The sequence below is a fragment of the Camelus ferus genome, chromosome 5, assembly GCF_009834535.1.
Source record: "Camelus ferus isolate YT-003-E chromosome 5, BCGSAC_Cfer_1.0, whole genome shotgun sequence".
NCBI lineage: Eukaryota > Metazoa > Chordata > Mammalia > Artiodactyla > Camelidae > Camelus > Camelus ferus.
In genome coordinates, this window is record NC_045700.1 from 80,979,026 (window position 1) to 80,997,466 (window position 18,441).

Genomic DNA, 18,441 nt, shown 5'->3' on the forward strand with positions numbered 1-18,441 from the left:
TGGGCCCCATGGATCCTTAAAGGTAAACATTATATGGTAGAGGAAGAGCAAGGAGGTCAGAGTTACACAGATGAGGGCTGGAGCCTGGGAAGACAGCAGTCTACCAGACCTCATCCAGTAAGGCAGAACTGAGGACCCAGCCCTGAGGATCCCTCCAGCCAGCTCCATTAAAACTGCACCATCCTGGAGGGCCTGGGGCCACCAGTGGAAGGATCTTAGGAGGAAACTCTATTTTTCAGGAAAGAAAGGGCTGGGACTTCAGGGGCTTTGGTGGACCCAGAGTTGATGGAATGGACTGGAGAGATAGAGGGTGAGGGTTTCCAGGGTGGGCAGTCACCTGATGATGGTGGTGAGACAGTCAACTAGGAGCTGCTTCTCCTGCTTGGAGACAGGGGCCCACTTGTCAGGGGATTCTTCCTCACAAGTCTCCGACTCCTCCCTGGGGCACTTCCTCTTTGGCAGCTCCCTGGGGCAGGCCGTGATATTGAGTGGCCTGGGCAAGCCACCATGCTGGGGTTGGGGGCACGAGCAGTGGTGGTGACTACCCAGCCATGAGGATATATGTGAGTTCAGGGCCGCTCCCTGCCTTAACCCAAACGTAGTGCTTTTGCTTTTTGGGAACCAAACCCAACCCTCAGGGTTGGCACAGGACCAGATGATGTTCCAGGTTGGAAGGGGAAGGAAGGAAGGGATGTGGGGAGGCCTAGGTGGGTTCCCCAGGGGGCTCTGGCTCTTTACCCCCTTTTCATAAGAGCCTAGGCAGTAATGGGGGCATCCTGGGCCCAGCAGTGCCCCAGTAGTCCCACTGTCGCCGCTGTACTTGCTCCAAGCCCTCAGCAAGGGTTGGGTCTGGGCAGCCCCCATTCTGGAGTTGGGGGCTGGGGTAGAGAGCAGAGGAAGGAGACCCCTCCCTCCCCAAGAGTTCACCGGTACAAGAAGTGGCTGGGAAAGTCGGAGAAGAAGTTGGCCAGGAAGTAGTCGGTGGCATGGGCGCGGGCAGTGAGGCCCAAGCAGAGCATGCCTGGCAAGGGTGGCTGGGGGCACGGCCAGTGTGTATCCTCCTTCTGGATCTTAAGGTTCCAGCTGGTGAGCCGGTTGAGACACTGCTGGTTCTTGATGGGGGGAAGCGTCTTTGGGGAAGGGGAAGCATGGATAACAGGAAACTGGGGACAGTACTCCCATTGCTGAGTGGTCCCAAGCCCCCCACCTAGGCCTTTTGGGCCACACAGGGGTGTGACACCTCCACCTCCCAACCCATTGGCACTTTCATCCCTCCTTTCCAGGAGGCTGGACCAGGGCTTGGAGGTATCTCTGGGGAGTGAGCAAGGACCCTCAAGTTATCCCAAGGAGATGGGCCTGGGCTTACATCCTCACCTTGTACTTCCTCGCAGGTTCACAAGCTGTACAATATGGCCTTCTCTGTGGAAACAAAGAGACCTCTGCTTAGGGTGTCCTCCCCTTTTACTACCCTTCCTGCTGATCCACGGAGGGCCTGAAGTCAAGGCCAGGACCTGCTGTCCTCTTGGTCCCACCCAACTCCCAGCCACACCCTCTTCCAGAACCTTCCCTAGGGAAGGACCGCCTGCAGACAAGGAACATCTGGTTACCCAACAGAAGGAAAGAAAAGGAGATGCCACCAAACATGGTTTGAGTTTCTCCAAGGGTGCTTGTCCTGGAGTCCTGGAGCTTTGTGGTTTGATGTGATAAGGAAACAGTCTCCCTTACCAAGCCTTAATTCCGAAATTCAGAAATCCTCTCTCCTGCCCGCAAGACACCATCCGTCTCCACAGTTGGGCCAGAGCTATAGAGGGGAGCAGTGCCTCCTTGGGGGTTCAGTTAGGAGGCAACAGAGGCAATCGAGGTGCAAAAATATTAGTGTGGGGAGGCTGTGAAATTGGGAGAGGAACCGAGGTGGATATTTTGTCTCGTGTTTATTATTGGTCTCACCCCCCCCCCATAAATACTAATAGCCTTTGTTTAGTGAATGTTTACTGCATCCCAGGCACTGCTGTAGGCACTTTACATGTATTAACTCATTTAATTCTCACAGCAATGCCACAAAGCAGATAACAATTTACTTGAATTTGAAATATTTTTGAAACTCTTATTTTTAATCTTCTTAATATGGAAAACTTCAAAAGTATACAAATGTAAAGAGAATGGTACAAAGAATCCTCCATTACCCATCACTCAGCTTCAACAATGAGCAATTCATGGCCAATCTTGTCTCATCTATACCCCATCTCTGGTTTATCTTGAAGCCAGTCCCAGATGCCGTATTACCCCCATTATACAGCTGAGGGAACTAAGAGGTTAAACAATTTGACCAAGATCACAGAGCTAGAAATCATCAAAGCTGGGAATCAAAACTGGGTAACTTGTCTCCAGAGCCCATACCTGAAACCACTACACCACACTCTCTTCCATCAGAAGGTGAGCTCTGCTTTGTTTCCTCTAGGTCTCCAGTACCCAGCACATAGTAGGCATTCATTAAATATAATATATAAGCAGGGAATGGTCAGCCTGCTTTCTGTATCCAGAGAGTCTCTTGGAGAGATGCTACGCATAGTCTAATGAAAGAAATATAATCTCTGAGGGCAGGCTGGCCAGTTTTTAGGACCACCTTGGATCACCACCTCTGTCCCCTCTGGCAAGGACAATCAGCAAGCTCGGTGGTGTTCAAAGCCCACTCTGCCCTCACCTTCACTTTCCTGTCTGTGATGGTGAACTCCACTTCCTGCCGCACCTTCTCAGCCTTCCACTCCTGCAGTTCCTTCTGGTACTGCTTCAGGAGTTCTTGCCGGTACACCTGTGGCCCAGGACAAGGAGAGAGAAGACCAAGTCTGGAGGGCCTGTAGCCAGGCCTTAGCCTGGACTTGTACTGTGAGCCCTGACTCTTCCAGAGGCTGGCCCCCGCCTCTCTCTAGGGGTCTTGGGGTCTCAAGGCCCATCCCACATCCCAAGACCAGGAGCTGTGCTCCATCCCAGCTTCCCTCTGAGGCTGGTCCTACCTTGCATACCAGGTCCAGGCTGTAGAAGCTGGCATGCACCGAAGCCTTCAGGGTCACTACAAATGGGATGGTCTCTTCAGGAGCTACCTTTCCTCTCATAGGACTCACAGACACCTATTGATTTGGGGAAGGAGTCTCTGGAGCTTTGCAGGGATGGGATGGGACAAGACAGGAAGGGATGGAGTAGACTGGGATGGGATGGAGTGGAATGGGACAAGATTGAGTGGGAGGGGATGGAATGGCATAGGATGTGGTGGGGTGGGTTGGGATGGGGTGGGTCTAGAGCCCTGCTGGAGGTTCTGATTCTGCAAACATAAGGAACTCTCACCTCCCCAAAGTCTAGAGGCATCAGCTGCCAGACAAAGACAATTGTCTCATTCTTAGAGATGTTGTTGAGGAACAGCAGGCGACTGCACTTGCTCTGCACAGGAATGTTTCCCAGGGAGATATGTGATTGGGACAGGAAGACAGTCTGTTGGTGGAGAATTACTAAGGTGAAGAAATACTAAGCACAGCAACCACATAGCAACAAGTCACTGAGTGCTTTCAACAGACCAGGTACCACTGTAGGCAACTGACACACATTTGATCCTCACAGTGACCTGACGATACTAGTACTGCTATTATTCCCAGTTTACAGATGTGCTGCTCAGAGAGCATAAACAATTTTCCAAAGGTCTCTCACAGGCACAGCTGGGATAAACTCAGACAGTATCACTCTAAAGCCTATGATTTTGACCATTAAAATAGGCTTGAAAGGGCTCAGAAATCAGAATTCACTTTGAGAAGACAGAACTAAAGCCAACATAATTTTTTGAGTCTCTGACGGATGGTTGTAAATTAATGGATGATCAGCTATTGGCATCTTCACTGGGCACAGAGCAAAAGCTGTGTTGTAGGGGTACTTGGAGAGACTGAGGCTGTGGAAGGGGTATTTTCTCTCTCTAGTCCCTGAGTGCCTCCAGAGCTGAGATTTGTCTGGCTCTTCTCTGAGTCCCCATTACTGTGCCCTCCATAGTACTCACTCCTGCAGTAAAAGTCAATGAGGGTAGGAGTGGAAGAGTAGACAGGCAGATGTATTGGTGGATAGTAACTGGATGAGTGCATGCAAAGATGGATGGAGAAGTGGGTGGATGAAGGGAAGGATAGATACATGGATAAGAAAATGGGCATGTGGATCGGGGGGAAATGGATGGTTGGGTGGATGGATGAATGGGTCAGACCTCCCAACAGTAAGGAATTTGTGAACTAAAGGCAGTGTTTTGACCTTAGATACCTTTCAGCAAAGCCCAACTAGATCCAGGGGAGGAACTGTTTTGTATGAAGATAATACCTCAGAACTCTAGAATGGGACAGCTTCTTTCTACCCCTCCCAATACCCCCATCCCAAGGCCCAGACAGAAGGGAGGGATAGAGGACCCTGCAGCAGGTGGAGTGGCTTGAGCAGGAACACCTGTGGGCACTAGGTGGCAGGATAAGCCTCTCATGGAGCTGGTGCTGCCTCTTACATCTGGAAGAGGGCTGGTTCCAGGTTTCACCTCTGAATCCCTCTCTTCTCAAGTCCAACCTTTTTCTTCCCCAGCCTCCCCATCCCTCTGCCTCCTCCTAGGCTTCAGGCCTTCCCAGCTTCCTTCCCCCTACCTGTCCAGGAACCATCAGCCTCGAATGGATGGAGCTGTCATCCCACGAAGAGATGTTGTGGAATGGGGCTGTGTCTCCCATGACATGGGGGTCATAGCCCACTCCCTGGAAGCGGATGATGGCTGAGTTCCATCCCAGGATGTGTATGGGCACATCCACCTGGGGAGTTCGGAGGGTAGGGGAAGGGACTAGTCAGAGTAAGGCCTGCTGAGAAGGCCGACTCCAACCCCCCATCCCGTATTAGCCCAGGTGGCTGCTCACCGTGTAGGTCTTGGCCTCAATCGGTGAGAAGATCCACAAGACCCGAGCAGTTGTGCCTGGCTGGATCTCCCCTTTAGGGTTGAGGCAGCAGAAGATGGGGTGATCAAAATTTTTCTCCTGAACCTGTGACAGGATGCTGGTCTGGATCTCAAATGTCACGGGCACCGAGCCACCGTTATACAGTTCATAAATCTGCCGAGGGGGAGGAATAGGGAAATCTCCACACCAGCTCAGGGCTGCAATGCAGAGAGCCTGTGGTTCGGTGTCCACTGTGGGAGGGCAGGTTGATCTCCATAATGTCACCCTGACAGTCTCAGAGAGCTCCTAAATACCTCTGATTTCTCTTGTGGCTTGGTCACCCAAGAAGTATGCGACTATATTTTCAGCCAGTGACATTTTAGTATAATCTGTAATCCTTATTTATTTGCTCTCAACTTGCCTTAGTCAAGGTATCAGGGGATACTAATGTTTGTGTCTTTAGTGCTACAATTTAGGGAAACACTCATGCCTGCACCATCCAGACCCTTCATCGTTCTCTAGGCTCTCATTCTAATTACTTGTGAGGCTGCCACTTTCCACGTCTGCCCTTAGAGGCAGTCCTGCTTAAAGGCAGATAAGGAAGCTGAAGGAAGGTATGGGGTCCTCTCAAGGCTAACTCTCAAGAACATCCTGAATGAAACCAGAGATCTTCTGGTCCGATCCTCCATTTTCGAGATGAGAAGACGGAAGCCAGTGAGGATAAAGAGTTCGTCTGGATTTAGGCCTGGCCCCTCACCTCTCTCAGCACCCACTCCTGAGTATGCTGACTTTATTCTCTACCTTGGACACCTCTAAGCTCCAGACCTAGTATCCAACTTCCTCTTGATAACTCCTCTTGGTTGTCTCATAGACATCTTGAATTTGGCCAAAACCAAACTCTTCACTCTAAAAATCTGTTCCTCACTAGCGTATCTCCTTTCAGCAAGTGGCACTACATATTCCCAGTAGCTCAAACTAGGAATCCAGTACATTTTTCATCCATCTCTTTCTCTTACTTCCCAGACCCAATCCCCAGCAAGTCCCATTGATTCTGCCTCCAAAATGTAAATTAAATCCATTCACTACTCTCTATTTCCACTGCCCTCTTGCAGGTCCGGGCCACCATCCGTCATCATCTCATGAATGAAAGAGGAAACTTGGCTACAATTGAGGAGTTTGGTAGGAGGCACAGCTGTGTCTTCCAGCTCCAGATTTGGGGGTATTTTCCATTGTCTATATTCAGAGTGGTCTGGTCTCTCTGGAAAGCTCTCAGGGGGCACAGGGGTCTTTGTCTTCCTTTTTGAGGGTCTGGGCTTCTGCAGGCTTGGAAATGCCCAGCCCCACATGGGGCTTCTGCAAAGCCAGTTGAGTAGAGGGTGGTGTAAGGAAGTGAACAGAGCTCCAGGCTATGGGATTCCCTCTCAGATCCAGGAAGCCCATTCCTCTGCCTCTAGGCTGAATGGCTGGAAGCCCCTGCCCAGAAATCCAAGGACTTCTAACTGATGAGAAATTTCAGAACTGTGAAATGTTTGGGAAAATACTATATGCCTCTCTTGGATATTTCCAATGTACATTTTCAGAGCAAAAGGAACCTGATTCTCTCCAATTAATAAAGAAAATTCTATAGCTTTGTAAGGATTCACATTCCAGCTTTTCATGCTTAGAAAGATACCTTTCTTGGATCAGTGGTTTTCAAACTATGACTGAGACCCATTAGTAAGCAGGTCATGAAACCAATTTAGCAGGTCATGCCCAACATTTAAAAAATGGAACAGAATAAAATAAAAAAGAAAACATCAGAGTACTTTGCATGTGGTGGTGGCTGTACTGATTTGTGATACTTCTGTTTCAGTTGTACGTGTATGTATGTACTGGGTTATTCTCCAAATATATTAGTGTGGTTTGTGGTCAAAGGTAGAAGAACCCTGTGCTAGAGGAAGGAACCCCCGGCTTTTGCATGGGAATGAGGCCTGGCAGAGGACTAAGCACCAGTGCTGGGAAATTAAAACCTCTCGCCATGGGTCTTTTCCAGTTGCCTAATCTTGGGATTCAGCCTGCAGCCCCACCTCTTAGAGTGAGGGCTTCTGGAGGGCAGGGTCCTTGTCATCCTGTCAAAGGCTGATGCAGATACACAGAGATCAACACTTAAGGCTCTTAGTGACCAGGACAATGCAGACCACTGACCTGCCTCGGGGGAAGTGTGTCGCCGATGGGGACAGGGATGAACTGATGGCTGGTGGAGGTGAAGTGCACGTACTTCTGCTCCAGCTTCACTGTCACACCTATGAAATTTAGCTGGAAATAGAAAGCCCAGGAGTAGCATCTTTCCCTGGGAGAAACTGAAGCATCCAGCAGAGGGATCTGGACCCCAGCTCCTCGGGGAGGATGGTTCCCTGCACTTCTCTCTCGGTTTTCCAGGACAGGACCAGGGCTGAGCCTTACCAGGATCTCCCGGCCATGGGACACCTTGAAGAGCACAGGGAGGCGATCAGTGCCAATGAACAGGTGGCTGGAAGGGAGGAGACAGTCTGAAATGAGTTATTGAGCCCTGGTGCAAGCAGAACAAAAGGTCATGGCATGCCTGTGGTTTGGAGGTGACTGATCCCTGGAGAACATGGAAACCCAGCCCAGGAATGGGGTAAAAGGAAAAGTAAATCTCTCCTGCAGGTGAGGGAGGCAGGGCTCTCCCAGGATGGTGGCCACTCAGGGTACCCTGGAGTCACACAGGGCAAGGACAGGCTCCTCCAGAAGCCAGGGGTAAGGGGGTCTCCAGGACTAGAAGTGCAGGGCGGGCAATCGGGGGAGCACCTGTATTTCAATTCCACAATCTGCTCTTGCCCAGGATTCAGGCTCCCAGCCTTGGGGCTGATGGAGAATATGCAATTGTCCTCCACGCGCATTTGGTGCAGCTCGGTGCAGTCAAACTCTGCCTGCTCTGCCCACAGCTCCAGGTCAACCTGCTGGTCACTTGGGAAGAGTAAGGCCCTGGAAGCAGAGTGCAAAGCAGAAGGGGTGGAGCTTTTCAGTCAGAACAGAGGCAAGGCTCTGAGTCTCTGGAGGGATGGATGGAGATTTCCTTCATACCTCCCCTACTTATCCGCAAGCTGTCCCAAGCACGGCTGAGCGAATACGACGGTTGCGGATTCTCATAACAGCCCCCAACCCCAGGAACAGAAGCAGGGTTCTGGTGACTCAATGGAAAGTGGAGATTGAGGCTCCTTTTGTGAGTGCCAGGGGCTGAGGGGCTGTTTGTAAATGTGGGTCACTTTAAGCTGGGCACTGATCCTGGAAGGGTTTGTGAGACAAAGCTCTTAGGAAGAGCTTGAGAAAGTCTAGGAATGCCAGTGGCACCAACCAGCCCCATTCGCCCTCAGAGGAGGGTGTCCAGGGCTGGCACTCTTGAGTCCAAAGCAAGGATGGGCACAGAATTAGTGCAATGTCTGGTGCTGTGGTAAAGCAGATACTGTATGCTAAATAGTGACCAAACAAGTGACACAGGGGTCCCAAGGTATAAATCTGGAAAGGAGGATCTCTCCACTCTCAGAGAGTTGGCACAGAGCTGGCCTCAAACTCAGCAGAGGATATGAACAGGGAACAGCCAGAAGGGAAAAAGAAAATGATCAACACATCTAAAAAGACTCAATGAGAGTTGGGGAAATGAAAATCAGAACCCCCTCAAATCAATCTTAAATATTTTCACATCTGAATTGTGAAAAATAGTTACATCCAATACAGATAAGTTTAGAAAGAACAGACACCCTTGAACATGGGTAGGGAGAGAAGGAATTGCTACCACCTTTTGTTGGAGGAATTTTGACAGCATCTATTAGAATAAAAAGTACACAGATTTAAAAAAAAATGCCCTTTGACTCAGAAATTATATATTGGGGAAGTAAGCTGCAGGAATAAATGTATGCATGTGTATGCATGTGTCTGTGTGCATGCATGCACACACACACTCCCACAAGGATGTTTACTACAACTTCCTTTGTAGTGGCAAAAATAAAAAATAAAAAGCACTGGGAACAACCCATGTCATCTAATAAAGGAGTGGTTTAAAAATATAAGGGCCAAAAAAACCCCCGAAAAAGTAAGAGCCATTCAAATCACGGAGTATTATGCAGCTGTTACAAAGAATGGGTTATATCTATATGTTCCAATCACTATTGATCTGAAGGGAGTGTTATTGACACAATGCTGAGTGAAAATGTTATTGTCATGATGCTGAGCAGAGAGTAATATGTATAATATCATGCCATTATGGTAAAAAAAAGAAAAAGAAAAAGAAAGAAAGGGAAATAGAAACAGAATAACCCTGTAGCTGTATCCATGTGTCTGAGCCTTGTATGAGGGTGAGAGAGGAAGCATGCATGTGTCAAGCCCTCAGCACCCCAGCAGGGAAGACTGGAGAAGGAGCTGGGGAGTTTCGTACTTTTCTTCCATTACCCTTGTATTGTTTGACTTGTTACAAGTGAATAAAGCACTTTTTATCTGATCAGCAATAAAATGAGATCTTGCTGCTTTGTGGTAGTCTGGATAGTTTCAACACTTCTGTTACCCTGGCCACCCTCACCCAGTCTACCTCCAAATAATCCCAGCCCCCTCTTCCCTGCCAGTCCTCCGACGTGGGCCCCCATCAGGGGACTGCAGAAGCCTCCCAACCTATCCCCCTGCCTCCAGCCACTAATCCTCTCTCCACACCCATGGCCCCAACCAGACCAGAGTACAGATCTCGAAAGTAGATCATGTCTTTGCCCCCCATCCCACCTTACATCCCGTTGAGGCCCTAAGAAAGAAGTCCAAACTCTCAGAAGGAAAAGTCCAAGGCCCTGCATGCCTCGGCCCCTGCCCACCTCATCAACGCTGCAGCCGAGCTGTGCCCTTTTCTCTTACCCATGTCCGCGCCTTTGCAGCCTCTCTGCCTCTTCTTCTTGGGATGAAGGTCTAGCTCAGCTGTATCTGCCTCCAGAGAGCCTTTCTGACATGCCCCCTCCCACCACCACTTCCAAAACAGAGATGCTGCATATGCCTCTTTCACAGCACACGTCACCCTGCACCAAAAGGCTGCTATGCCCCACCTGGAGGAGAGGGCCTGGGCTTGCCTGCATTTCTGTTCTGAAGAGTGGTTCTGGGGTCTGCATCTAGGAAGCCCCCAGTCCATATGTAGTCAATGACTTAATGAGTGCATGAGGGAAAGGTGACGTTAACCAGCGTTTCCAATGCCTGTGAGGGATCATGCCTTAAATGCATGGCCCTGCATCTCCCTGGGCCAAGGCAGAGGCATCAGAGGAGGCTTGGAGGGGATGGGGCAGCAGTACAGCTCCCAGGTCCAGTGATGCACTCCCTCCTCACTTGGGGTTCTCCGTCCTGCCTGCTGCTGCCTCCAGGCCAAGTCCACACTCCCTGGTTCTCACTGGTCTTGGCAGGAATAAAACCTTCAGTCTGTTCTTTATGAGTTCAGCAGAGACCAACTAGAATTTTCAAAAATAGCCTTCTAAGAAATTGAAAGGAAACACAACAACACAAAAAGCCTAGGAGAGTCAGGCCTTCCAAGGAAGGTTCCCTGTGTTTGGAATCCGGGAAGAAGCACAGACTGCCTTCCTGAACCTCAAATGATCTCCTGGTGGACGGGCCCAGCTCACTGGGCACTCTGCCTGGCTTTCCTCCCGCCCCGGTTTCCAGCAAACTGGACCCTCTCCACAGAGAGCGTGAGCTGGCTTGCTCCTATACAAACACACAAGCACACACAACACCAAAATATGCTGTTCCAGGCCAGGACACAGGCCAATGCCGCTTTTCCTGCCCCCACTCTTGAGCCTTGTAGGACCTGGCTCCCGGCCACTCAAACAGCCCAGTGAATGGCAGATCCAGAGCTCAAGGCGGGCCCTGCGCCTTCCCTTCCAGGCCACTGCCTGCCAAGCTTCCCAGTCACTCAGGGCCAGGAGCCCTCAGTTACTCACAGTCCCTGCCCTTCTCAGACAGGAGCTGCCTAGTGAGCCAGCCCCTCCAGCATCCTCCACCACAGGGAAGGGCAGGACAACCTGGAGAGTAAGTGGCAGCCGTTGTATCCCTGACAATGCAGCCCCCACCCCAGCCACCCTCACACGTCACAAGCATTGGCTCAGGTAGGAAGGTTACTGAGATCACAGACACGCCTGCCTGCCTATTTTACTCTCATCCGCCCACTGCCATGCCCAGGCTGGGCTCCTGGCTCTCTTTCCCAAGCCTGACCCAGATGGGGACCCTTCTTCCTCACCTCCGTCTAGCCAAGCAAAGTTGGAAGTTATCAAAAGGAAGTTTACTAGGAAATCAAGGTGCGTGGCATGGAAACAGGATGCTTACTGGGCACCAGTTCGGGGTCCCACTGGGAGGAAAGCCAAGCACAGGAAAGGCCCACCTTGGCGGCCCAGGTCTCCAAGCTTGGGCCCCACGTGACTGGGGAAGTGCAGCCTGCCCTCTGGCCAGCCTCCACCCAGCTTTGGTCAGCCTTGTCATCTCCCTGACACTGGTACTGTGACAGCAGAGCCCAGTCCTTCCCTGCCAGAGACCCTCAGCTCGCCCCCATGCAGACCTGGCCCCTGCTGGGCTGGGGCTCTGTCAGGGGTACCTTGAAGCCTTCTTGCTAATTGGTGTAGGCAGGGGGTCTGGAGTTGGACAAATCTGGATGTGAACCCAGCTCTACGTCTAATGGCTGAGTGCTCTTGCCTGAGTCCTTAGCCTCCCACCTGTGAAATTATCAGCAGAGGAGGATTTTTCTCCCCGGGGTTGGTGGGGGCTTGGAGGAGAAAAGGCTCGTGAAGCACAGTGGCTAGCGTGCAGCAGATGTGCAATGGCTACTTCTCATTCGTTAAGCCCTTAGGATGACTCTGCCCGTCTCCACCAGGGTGATCCACCACTTCTAAGCCTATGGATGCATTTCAGCGAGTGACAGGTCCTGCTGGGTGACCCCAGTCCCACCCTGGCCTCCACATCCCATCAATGGGGTGGGGACACACTTCAGACACCGGGCAATTAGGTCCACCACCAGCAAGAGAAATCTTCCAACACCTGTCTCCCGGGCCTCCCAGCACCACACCCCCATACCAGTCAAGGGGTACCACTCCGCTGTTCTTCAGGGCCAGGAGCACCACAGAGGGTGGGGCATCTACCGGTGCTGCCCCAAAATTGAAGTTGAGCTTCAGAGGAGTGAAAACAGGGGGGATCTGGCTGGTGCTGTGTGAAGAAGAGAAACAGTTTCAGTGACAGGGTTGGGGACAGGATGGGGCCCTCCCAGGGGTGGCTGGCTTGGCATCCATCTCCCTACAGGTGGGAATTGGAAAATCTGGGACTCAGGGGCAGGGGTGGGTCAGCACTTCAGACCTCAAGTCAATCCTTGCCTTCTCCAGGCCCCTCTGGGAACGAGCAAGAACTGGGGAGGAGATAGGGTGTCCCTTCTTGGATAGGGCCTCCTGGTGCTGGGGGCATGGGCCGGAAGCTCCAAGGACATTCCCAGACAGGTCCTGCCTCTCCCCCAGGCCCTCACCTGTGCCTGGTGGGCACCTTGTAGGTGAGTTCCCAGGGGGTGGGGTCTTGCTGCAAGTAAGTGTTGAGCAGGTCCAGGGAGAAGAGGCGCCACAGGTGCTTCCGGGTGATGCCCTCGGCACTGCCCATGGAGCAGATATCCAGGATGGAGAGCAGGGGGTACACAGCCATAAGGGAGACGTGACACAGCTCCTGCTTCTCCCCAACCTTGTTATCTGAGGGGAAGGGATGTGGGAGAGAGGAGTGGCTCACCTTCCAGCTCCCTTGGGGCGAGGTGTACAGGCTGAGGGTGCAGGGGTCCAGAGCAACTTGCCCCGGAACATTTGTCAGGAGCAGCAGATGTCCCCCAGGCTCTGGGAAGCTTCCAACAACAGCCAAATCTTGTCTGATACTTTCTACATACCAGGCACTGTCCTAAGTGCTTTGCACAAACCACTGTATTGAATGTGCACTGTTATTTGTTTTCAGTCAAACTAATATTAACAGTTTATTGAGAGACAATCTATATTCCATAAAATCAACCCCTTGAACGCAAACAATTCAGTGATTTGTTTTGTATATGCAGAGTTATGCAACCATCACCACTAATTTTAGAACATTTTTCATGCCCTGGAAGAGAAATCCAGTACCAAGTAGCTGTCACTCCCCATTTGCCCCTCTCCCTACCTCTGGCAACTACTAATCTACTTTCTATCTCTGTAGATTTGCCTATTCTGAATGTTTCACATAAAACTAACCCTTGTATGGAAGTATACAATGTATGGTTTTTTGTGGCCAGCTCCTTTTACTTGGCACAATGTTTTCAAGTTTTGCCCAGATGGTAACATATAGCAATACTTTTTTTTTTAACCTTTATTACTCCCATTTTACAGATGTGGAAACTGAGGCATGGGGAGGTTTAACAACTTGCTGAGATTACATGGTTAAGAAGTGCTCAGGCCAGGATCCAGTTCCAAGGAATCTGGCTCAAGTCCACACTCTTAGCCAATCTCCTGTGCAGCCCTGGCCTCCTACCAGGCGGCCCTGGGGCAGACTGGTAACAACCTCATTTTATGAAAGAGGAAGCTGAGGCCCAGGGCAGCTGAGGATTTGTCTAAGTTCCCACAGTAAATCAGCACTGCTCTCAACTCTTCACGTTGAGTCCTCCACAGCTCAGGCCCACACATACGGACACCCACACAGGCAGATGTGATTGGTATGAGGCATACACACCAGACACACAAAAGCACACCCTGGCATGCTCACACCCACTCTGCTTGCTCTGTCTGGATCCTCAACATCCTCCCACCCCACATCCTGCTCACACAGCCCTCCCTCTTTCCTTCCTGGCCCTGACTCTTCGGGCCAGGTGGTCCAGGTACCTCTGTGGGAGAGGAGAGAGTAACTGACGGTCCAGGAGTACTGGGACGGGTGTTTGGGACAGGCGGTCAGGCAGATGGTATCCTCAGAGCGGGGTGGCAAGCTTCCCTCTGTGCGGTCCAGCTGCAGAGCTGCTCAGGGATGACCAGGTCCATTCAAGGGCAGAGGAGGCCCTCAGTGCAGGCCAGAGAGGTTTGGCCTTTCCTCTTGTTCCATCCCAGATACCCTCCCCTGGCCAGCATGGTGCTGGTTAGAGAGAAGGCCTTGAGCCAGGAAATAGGGAGTCGAGTCCTTTCTCCAGAACAAGACAGTGGGGACATACCTTTGTGTCATTGGCACCTGCTAAGCACTTTGTTCCACCCAGTAGCCCCTCAAGGTAGAAGCTACCAGTAGCCCCATTTTACAGATGGGGGAGCTGAGCTCAGAGAGGACCCACCAATGCCACACATCTAGGAAGTGGAAGCACCAAGTTTTAATCCCTGCTCTGCCTGCCCCAAACCATGGTCTGATTAACGAGTCTTAACCAGCGCCCCTCAATGCCTGCTTCCCGGCCCCAGTCCTGCCCAGGCCTGAGTACCGAGGGGGCCGTTGCCAACAACCTCAGGGCTGTTCTGCTCCAGGAGCAGGCGATAATAGAGGGTGCAGTTGCCATCATTCAGAAGCACCAGTATCCTGGACTGCTTGCTGTTCACCAACACGTTCCCAAAGTCCAGCTCCTTTTCCTTTGCCTGAGGGCCAGAGTCAGCCAGCCAGGAGTTGGGGGCTCTCCCAGGCCCATGGCCCTGGTTTCCTCACTCCTGGCCTCAGAATCCCCAAGGAAGGACAGGTCTAGGGGTGCAGGCTGGGGGACCAGAAGACTCCCATCGCCTGCCTTCTTGGAGTCAGACACCCCAGGGCTTTCCCTCCCACTTATGCTCTGGCCCCCTGGCCCCCACTCCCACCCGCCAGGGTCCCCCCACTCACGGAGAGGCTGCTGGTGATGCCCACACCCACCAGCCGGAGCATGTAGCGGGTGGTGGCAGGGGGCTTGGTGTCTGGGGGCAGGCCGGCTTCCCAGACCCACATCCCCACTCGGAACAGGTACTTGGTCTCCTCCAGAGGGCTGAAGGTCCACGTCAGCGTCTGGGGTCACAGAAGTTATCCCTGCATGGGGGTCTCTGGGAACCCCTGCCCAGGCTCTTGGGCATCTGAGGTCCCACTGTAGCATCTCAAGCTATGGTAACCCTTTCTGAGTGTTTCCCTGTGCCAGCACTTATATACATCATGCACCGTGTTCTCTCCCTAACCCCCTCAATTCTTTATCCTCACAAGGTAAGTGGTATTATTTTAATTCCTCATTGTCTAATGAGAAACTGGAGACTCAGAGAAGTGGGGGTAACCTGCCCAAGGTCACACAGCTGTTGAGGGTGCTTGGTGGAAGCTGGGGTGGGAACTCTTGAGGCTGACTCCAGAGTCTACGTGGTCTTTCAGCTTGCAGATTACTACCCCGGGTTCTTACAGACACTGTGTCCTGGTGGGCCTTGGCCCAAGTTTTGTCTCCCCAACTAGTCTATAAGGCCCTAAACCAAGGATGAGGGTCTGATAGTTTGGGTCCCAGCCCATGCCCTCCCTTCTAGGGACCTACTGCTGGGATCTCTAGGAGTCTTCTTCCTCATTCCTTAATAATAGTCACCCATTTGACCCCAATTTCAGCTGCTCCACACCACCTCCCAGTGATCTCACAGCTTTGGGGACCATGGATGGAGAGTGGACTCACCCCTGGGCTCTGACATTAGAAACCTTGGTGCAAATCCCAGTTCTGCACTTCCTAATGCAGAGTCTTAGTAAATGGCTTTTATCCCCTCTAAGTCTCAATTCTGCTTTGCACTATGGGGGTATGATGATGATAACAATCATATCTACTCATAAGGTAGGAAGGCTGGAAGAAATGACTGAATTAAATGGGAGGGTACACACAGTAAGCCTGACCCGTGATAGGCATGACTAAGAGGTGATGGTGAAGGTGAAGATGAAGGGTGCCCTTCCCTCCAGCCCTTGGCAGTGTGGCAGGGCACTCACAAGGCTCTCACTGGGCTGGATAATCCCCTTGGTGGGCTGGACGGCAAGCATCTTTCGGTGCTGCTGGGAGACCCTCCAGTCAAACTCCAGGGGCAGACGCGAGGGGTTGCGGAAGGTGAAGAGGCTGGTGGAGGAGCAGCCCACCCAGGTGGGCTTGAAGAAGACGCTTTTACTGGTGTCCAGCTTCAGCTGCAGTGGCTCTTCCCGGCTCTGCATGCTTACCTCCTGAGGTCAGAGAAGGGAGGACAGTGCCCTGAACTTACCCTGCAGCCCTGGCTCCCCCAAATGTCCAGGAAGCCACAGGTGGGCAGCTTTTCACCCTTGGAGGGAGCAGCAAAAGGCCCTCTGCCAGCTGGGCATGGGCAGCTTCTGTCAAAGGCAGAGTATGGATGACTGGCCCAGGAGATAGTTCCTGAAAAGAACTCAGGGACTGAGAGAGGATGTGCAGACCATTTCATGGGCCAGACATAGTTCCAACACCGTGGACGCTTTCCCTGGCCTGGCCCCAAACACCTTCTACCACCTGCAGATATGAGTCTTGTGTTGCCCCCACTCCTTCCTTTGGGACGTCTATACCCCTTTTCTTGTCCCAGATCCCATATGGTAGACAGGCAGGGCCCTGAGGATAGCTGTTCCCAGATGTGGCCAAGGGGTCCTCTCCCTGCTATGCCACTTCCTAGAGGAGGAACAGCCCCTTGGCTACTTAGAGGAGCCTTAGAGACTAGCCCCAGAATGTGACTTTGAAAAGGGGGGCCAGACGATGGTCCCCTCCCAGGGACCCAGTCCCCTACTCCTGCCTCATACCTTCAGATACTGGGGACAAAAATTGAACTGCAAGTAGAAAATGTGCTGCTTCCAGGAATTGCCCTTGGGGTAGGTACAGATGAGGAAGATCTTGTGGGCCCCAGGGGCCACGAGGCCTGAGCTGGGCCGCAGGGAGATGTCCGAGCTGCTTTTGGGGGCCAGGTTGAAGGTCAGCAGCATGGAGCTTTTGTTGATCAGGAGTAAGCTGCGGTAGGAGGGTTCACTGGGGGACACTGCAGGAAATAGCTGGGATGGGAGAGAAGAGGGACCCGTGCTCAGATTTATGCACTCCCCCTTCCCCCATACATACAGTCGGGTAAGTCTCTGTGTGCTTCGGTGGAGTCGTCTCCAAGGAGATCCCAGATGCCTCTGTGCAACCAAAAAATGCTTTAGTCCTCCAGAGACCTCCAGACTGGGAGATGGTGTGGCCACAGGAACTGGCCCTGGGAAACTCAGGCCCCTAAGACTGCCCCCATCAAGGTTCTTTCATTTTAGGGTGCCCTCAAATCATCCTTTGGAGAACCCAGTTGCACTGGGAATATATCTGGAGGAAACTCTAATTTGAAAAGATACATGTGCCCCAATATTCATAGCAGCACTATTTACAATAAAAGACATGGAAGCAACCTAAATGTCCATCAACAGATGACTAGATAAAAAAATTATGGTCAGAGATCCTGGTCTAGAAGCTCTGGGGTAAGCAACGCTTTCTAGATGATTCTCATGCCAGTAGCTGAGGGGAACCCCACTTTGAGAAAGGAAAGCCCCAGCAATCCCAGCTGCCAAACATTCCTAAAGCATCTAAAGTGTGGCCAGCACCAGAGCTGAGCTGGTGACAAAACACAAGGCTGAAATCACTGAGCCAGGTGCCCCATCCTGCTGGGGCAATGAGCACATGTGCATGAGTTGGGGTGGAAGGGGGGCAGAGGTGGCTTGGGACACAGGGGCCCAGAATCTGCTGGACTGCAGTAAAGGCCACAAACCACTGGGAGGAATTAGCCAAGGGAAAGGGGTGGGGGGGTAGTCAGTGAGAAGGGAACCCTAAGCAGTCAGGATGGATTTAGAAAGGGTCACCCTTCAGCAGAAGTGTAACTAGTGGAGGAGGGGCAAGATCGTCCCCAAGCACAATATCGAAAAGTAGCACCTTTCCAGCAATAATATGAGGCACGAGGGTAAGTGCAGACGGATGAAAAACCTGCAGTGGTAACAGAAGCTGGGAAGAGACTTCGAAGGAGAAACCAGAATTGGAAGTTGGCCATCTGGCTCCAGGATCTGTGTTTTTAAACCTTGTGTCATCCTGGTGCTGAAGTCAGATGGGGCCTCCAAGGGTGAAGCCTGGGAATTATGACTCCCTGAGGATTGGGTTAAGCCAAGGGGCTGGCTCTGCGACTCTGCAGGTCTGGATAATCCCCAAGGGCAGGGGCTCACGGGGTGGGTGGTTGTATCCCCAGCAGGAACTCAGTAAACACGGCAAATGAAGGAGCTGGAGAATTTCAAACCTGAGTGTTAGAGGATTGGGGAGAATTTCAGATGGAGCAGATGGGAGCCAGTAGTCCAAGCCCCAGATTCTCCCCACTCCCAGTGTCGTGGCCCAGGAGAGAGTCCTTGATGGGTACAGAGCCCCAGGGGCTGGTGGTGGGGAGGTTGGGATGGCCAGGGAGGGTGCTGGACAAGTTTCTGAGACCATTAGAGACAGGAGAAGGGTATGTAGGCCTTGGCAGAGGCCAGGCTGCCCTGTCCCACCTCCCACTGCTGCTGGGGCCACGCT

The 18,441-nt window shown here is 52.0% G+C and overlaps 1 protein-coding gene across 2 annotated transcripts in view; it reads right to left on the bottom strand.

Annotated features, from left to right (window-relative positions):
* The window catches only part of CFAP65 (cilia and flagella associated protein 65), a 34,564-nt gene that overhangs the window by 1,788 nt on the left and 14,335 nt on the right, over positions 1–18,441 (bottom strand). For both annotated transcript variants that reach the window (XM_032480271.1, XM_032480270.1), the window contains 18 exons: positions 16,674–16,919; positions 15,870–16,094; positions 14,775–14,933; positions 14,389–14,539; positions 13,814–13,942; positions 12,454–12,667; positions 12,015–12,143; positions 7,740–7,916; positions 7,374–7,440; positions 7,116–7,226; positions 4,914–5,105; positions 4,653–4,811; positions 3,340–3,483; positions 3,012–3,125; positions 2,702–2,809; positions 1,375–1,419; positions 928–1,130; positions 338–466 (listed from right to left, as the gene is read on the bottom strand). In XM_032480271.1, the coding sequence (XP_032336162.1) occupies positions 338–466; positions 928–1,130; positions 1,375–1,419; positions 2,702–2,809; positions 3,012–3,125; positions 3,340–3,483; positions 4,653–4,811; positions 4,914–5,105; positions 7,116–7,226; positions 7,374–7,440; positions 7,740–7,916; positions 12,015–12,143; positions 12,454–12,667; positions 13,814–13,942; positions 14,389–14,539; positions 14,775–14,933; positions 15,870–16,094; positions 16,674–16,919 (2,702 nt within the window). The remainder of the gene's footprint in view (positions 1–337; positions 467–927; positions 1,131–1,374; positions 1,420–2,701; positions 2,810–3,011; positions 3,126–3,339; positions 3,484–4,652; positions 4,812–4,913; positions 5,106–7,115; positions 7,227–7,373; positions 7,441–7,739; positions 7,917–12,014; positions 12,144–12,453; positions 12,668–13,813; positions 13,943–14,388; positions 14,540–14,774; positions 14,934–15,869; positions 16,095–16,673; positions 16,920–18,441) is intronic.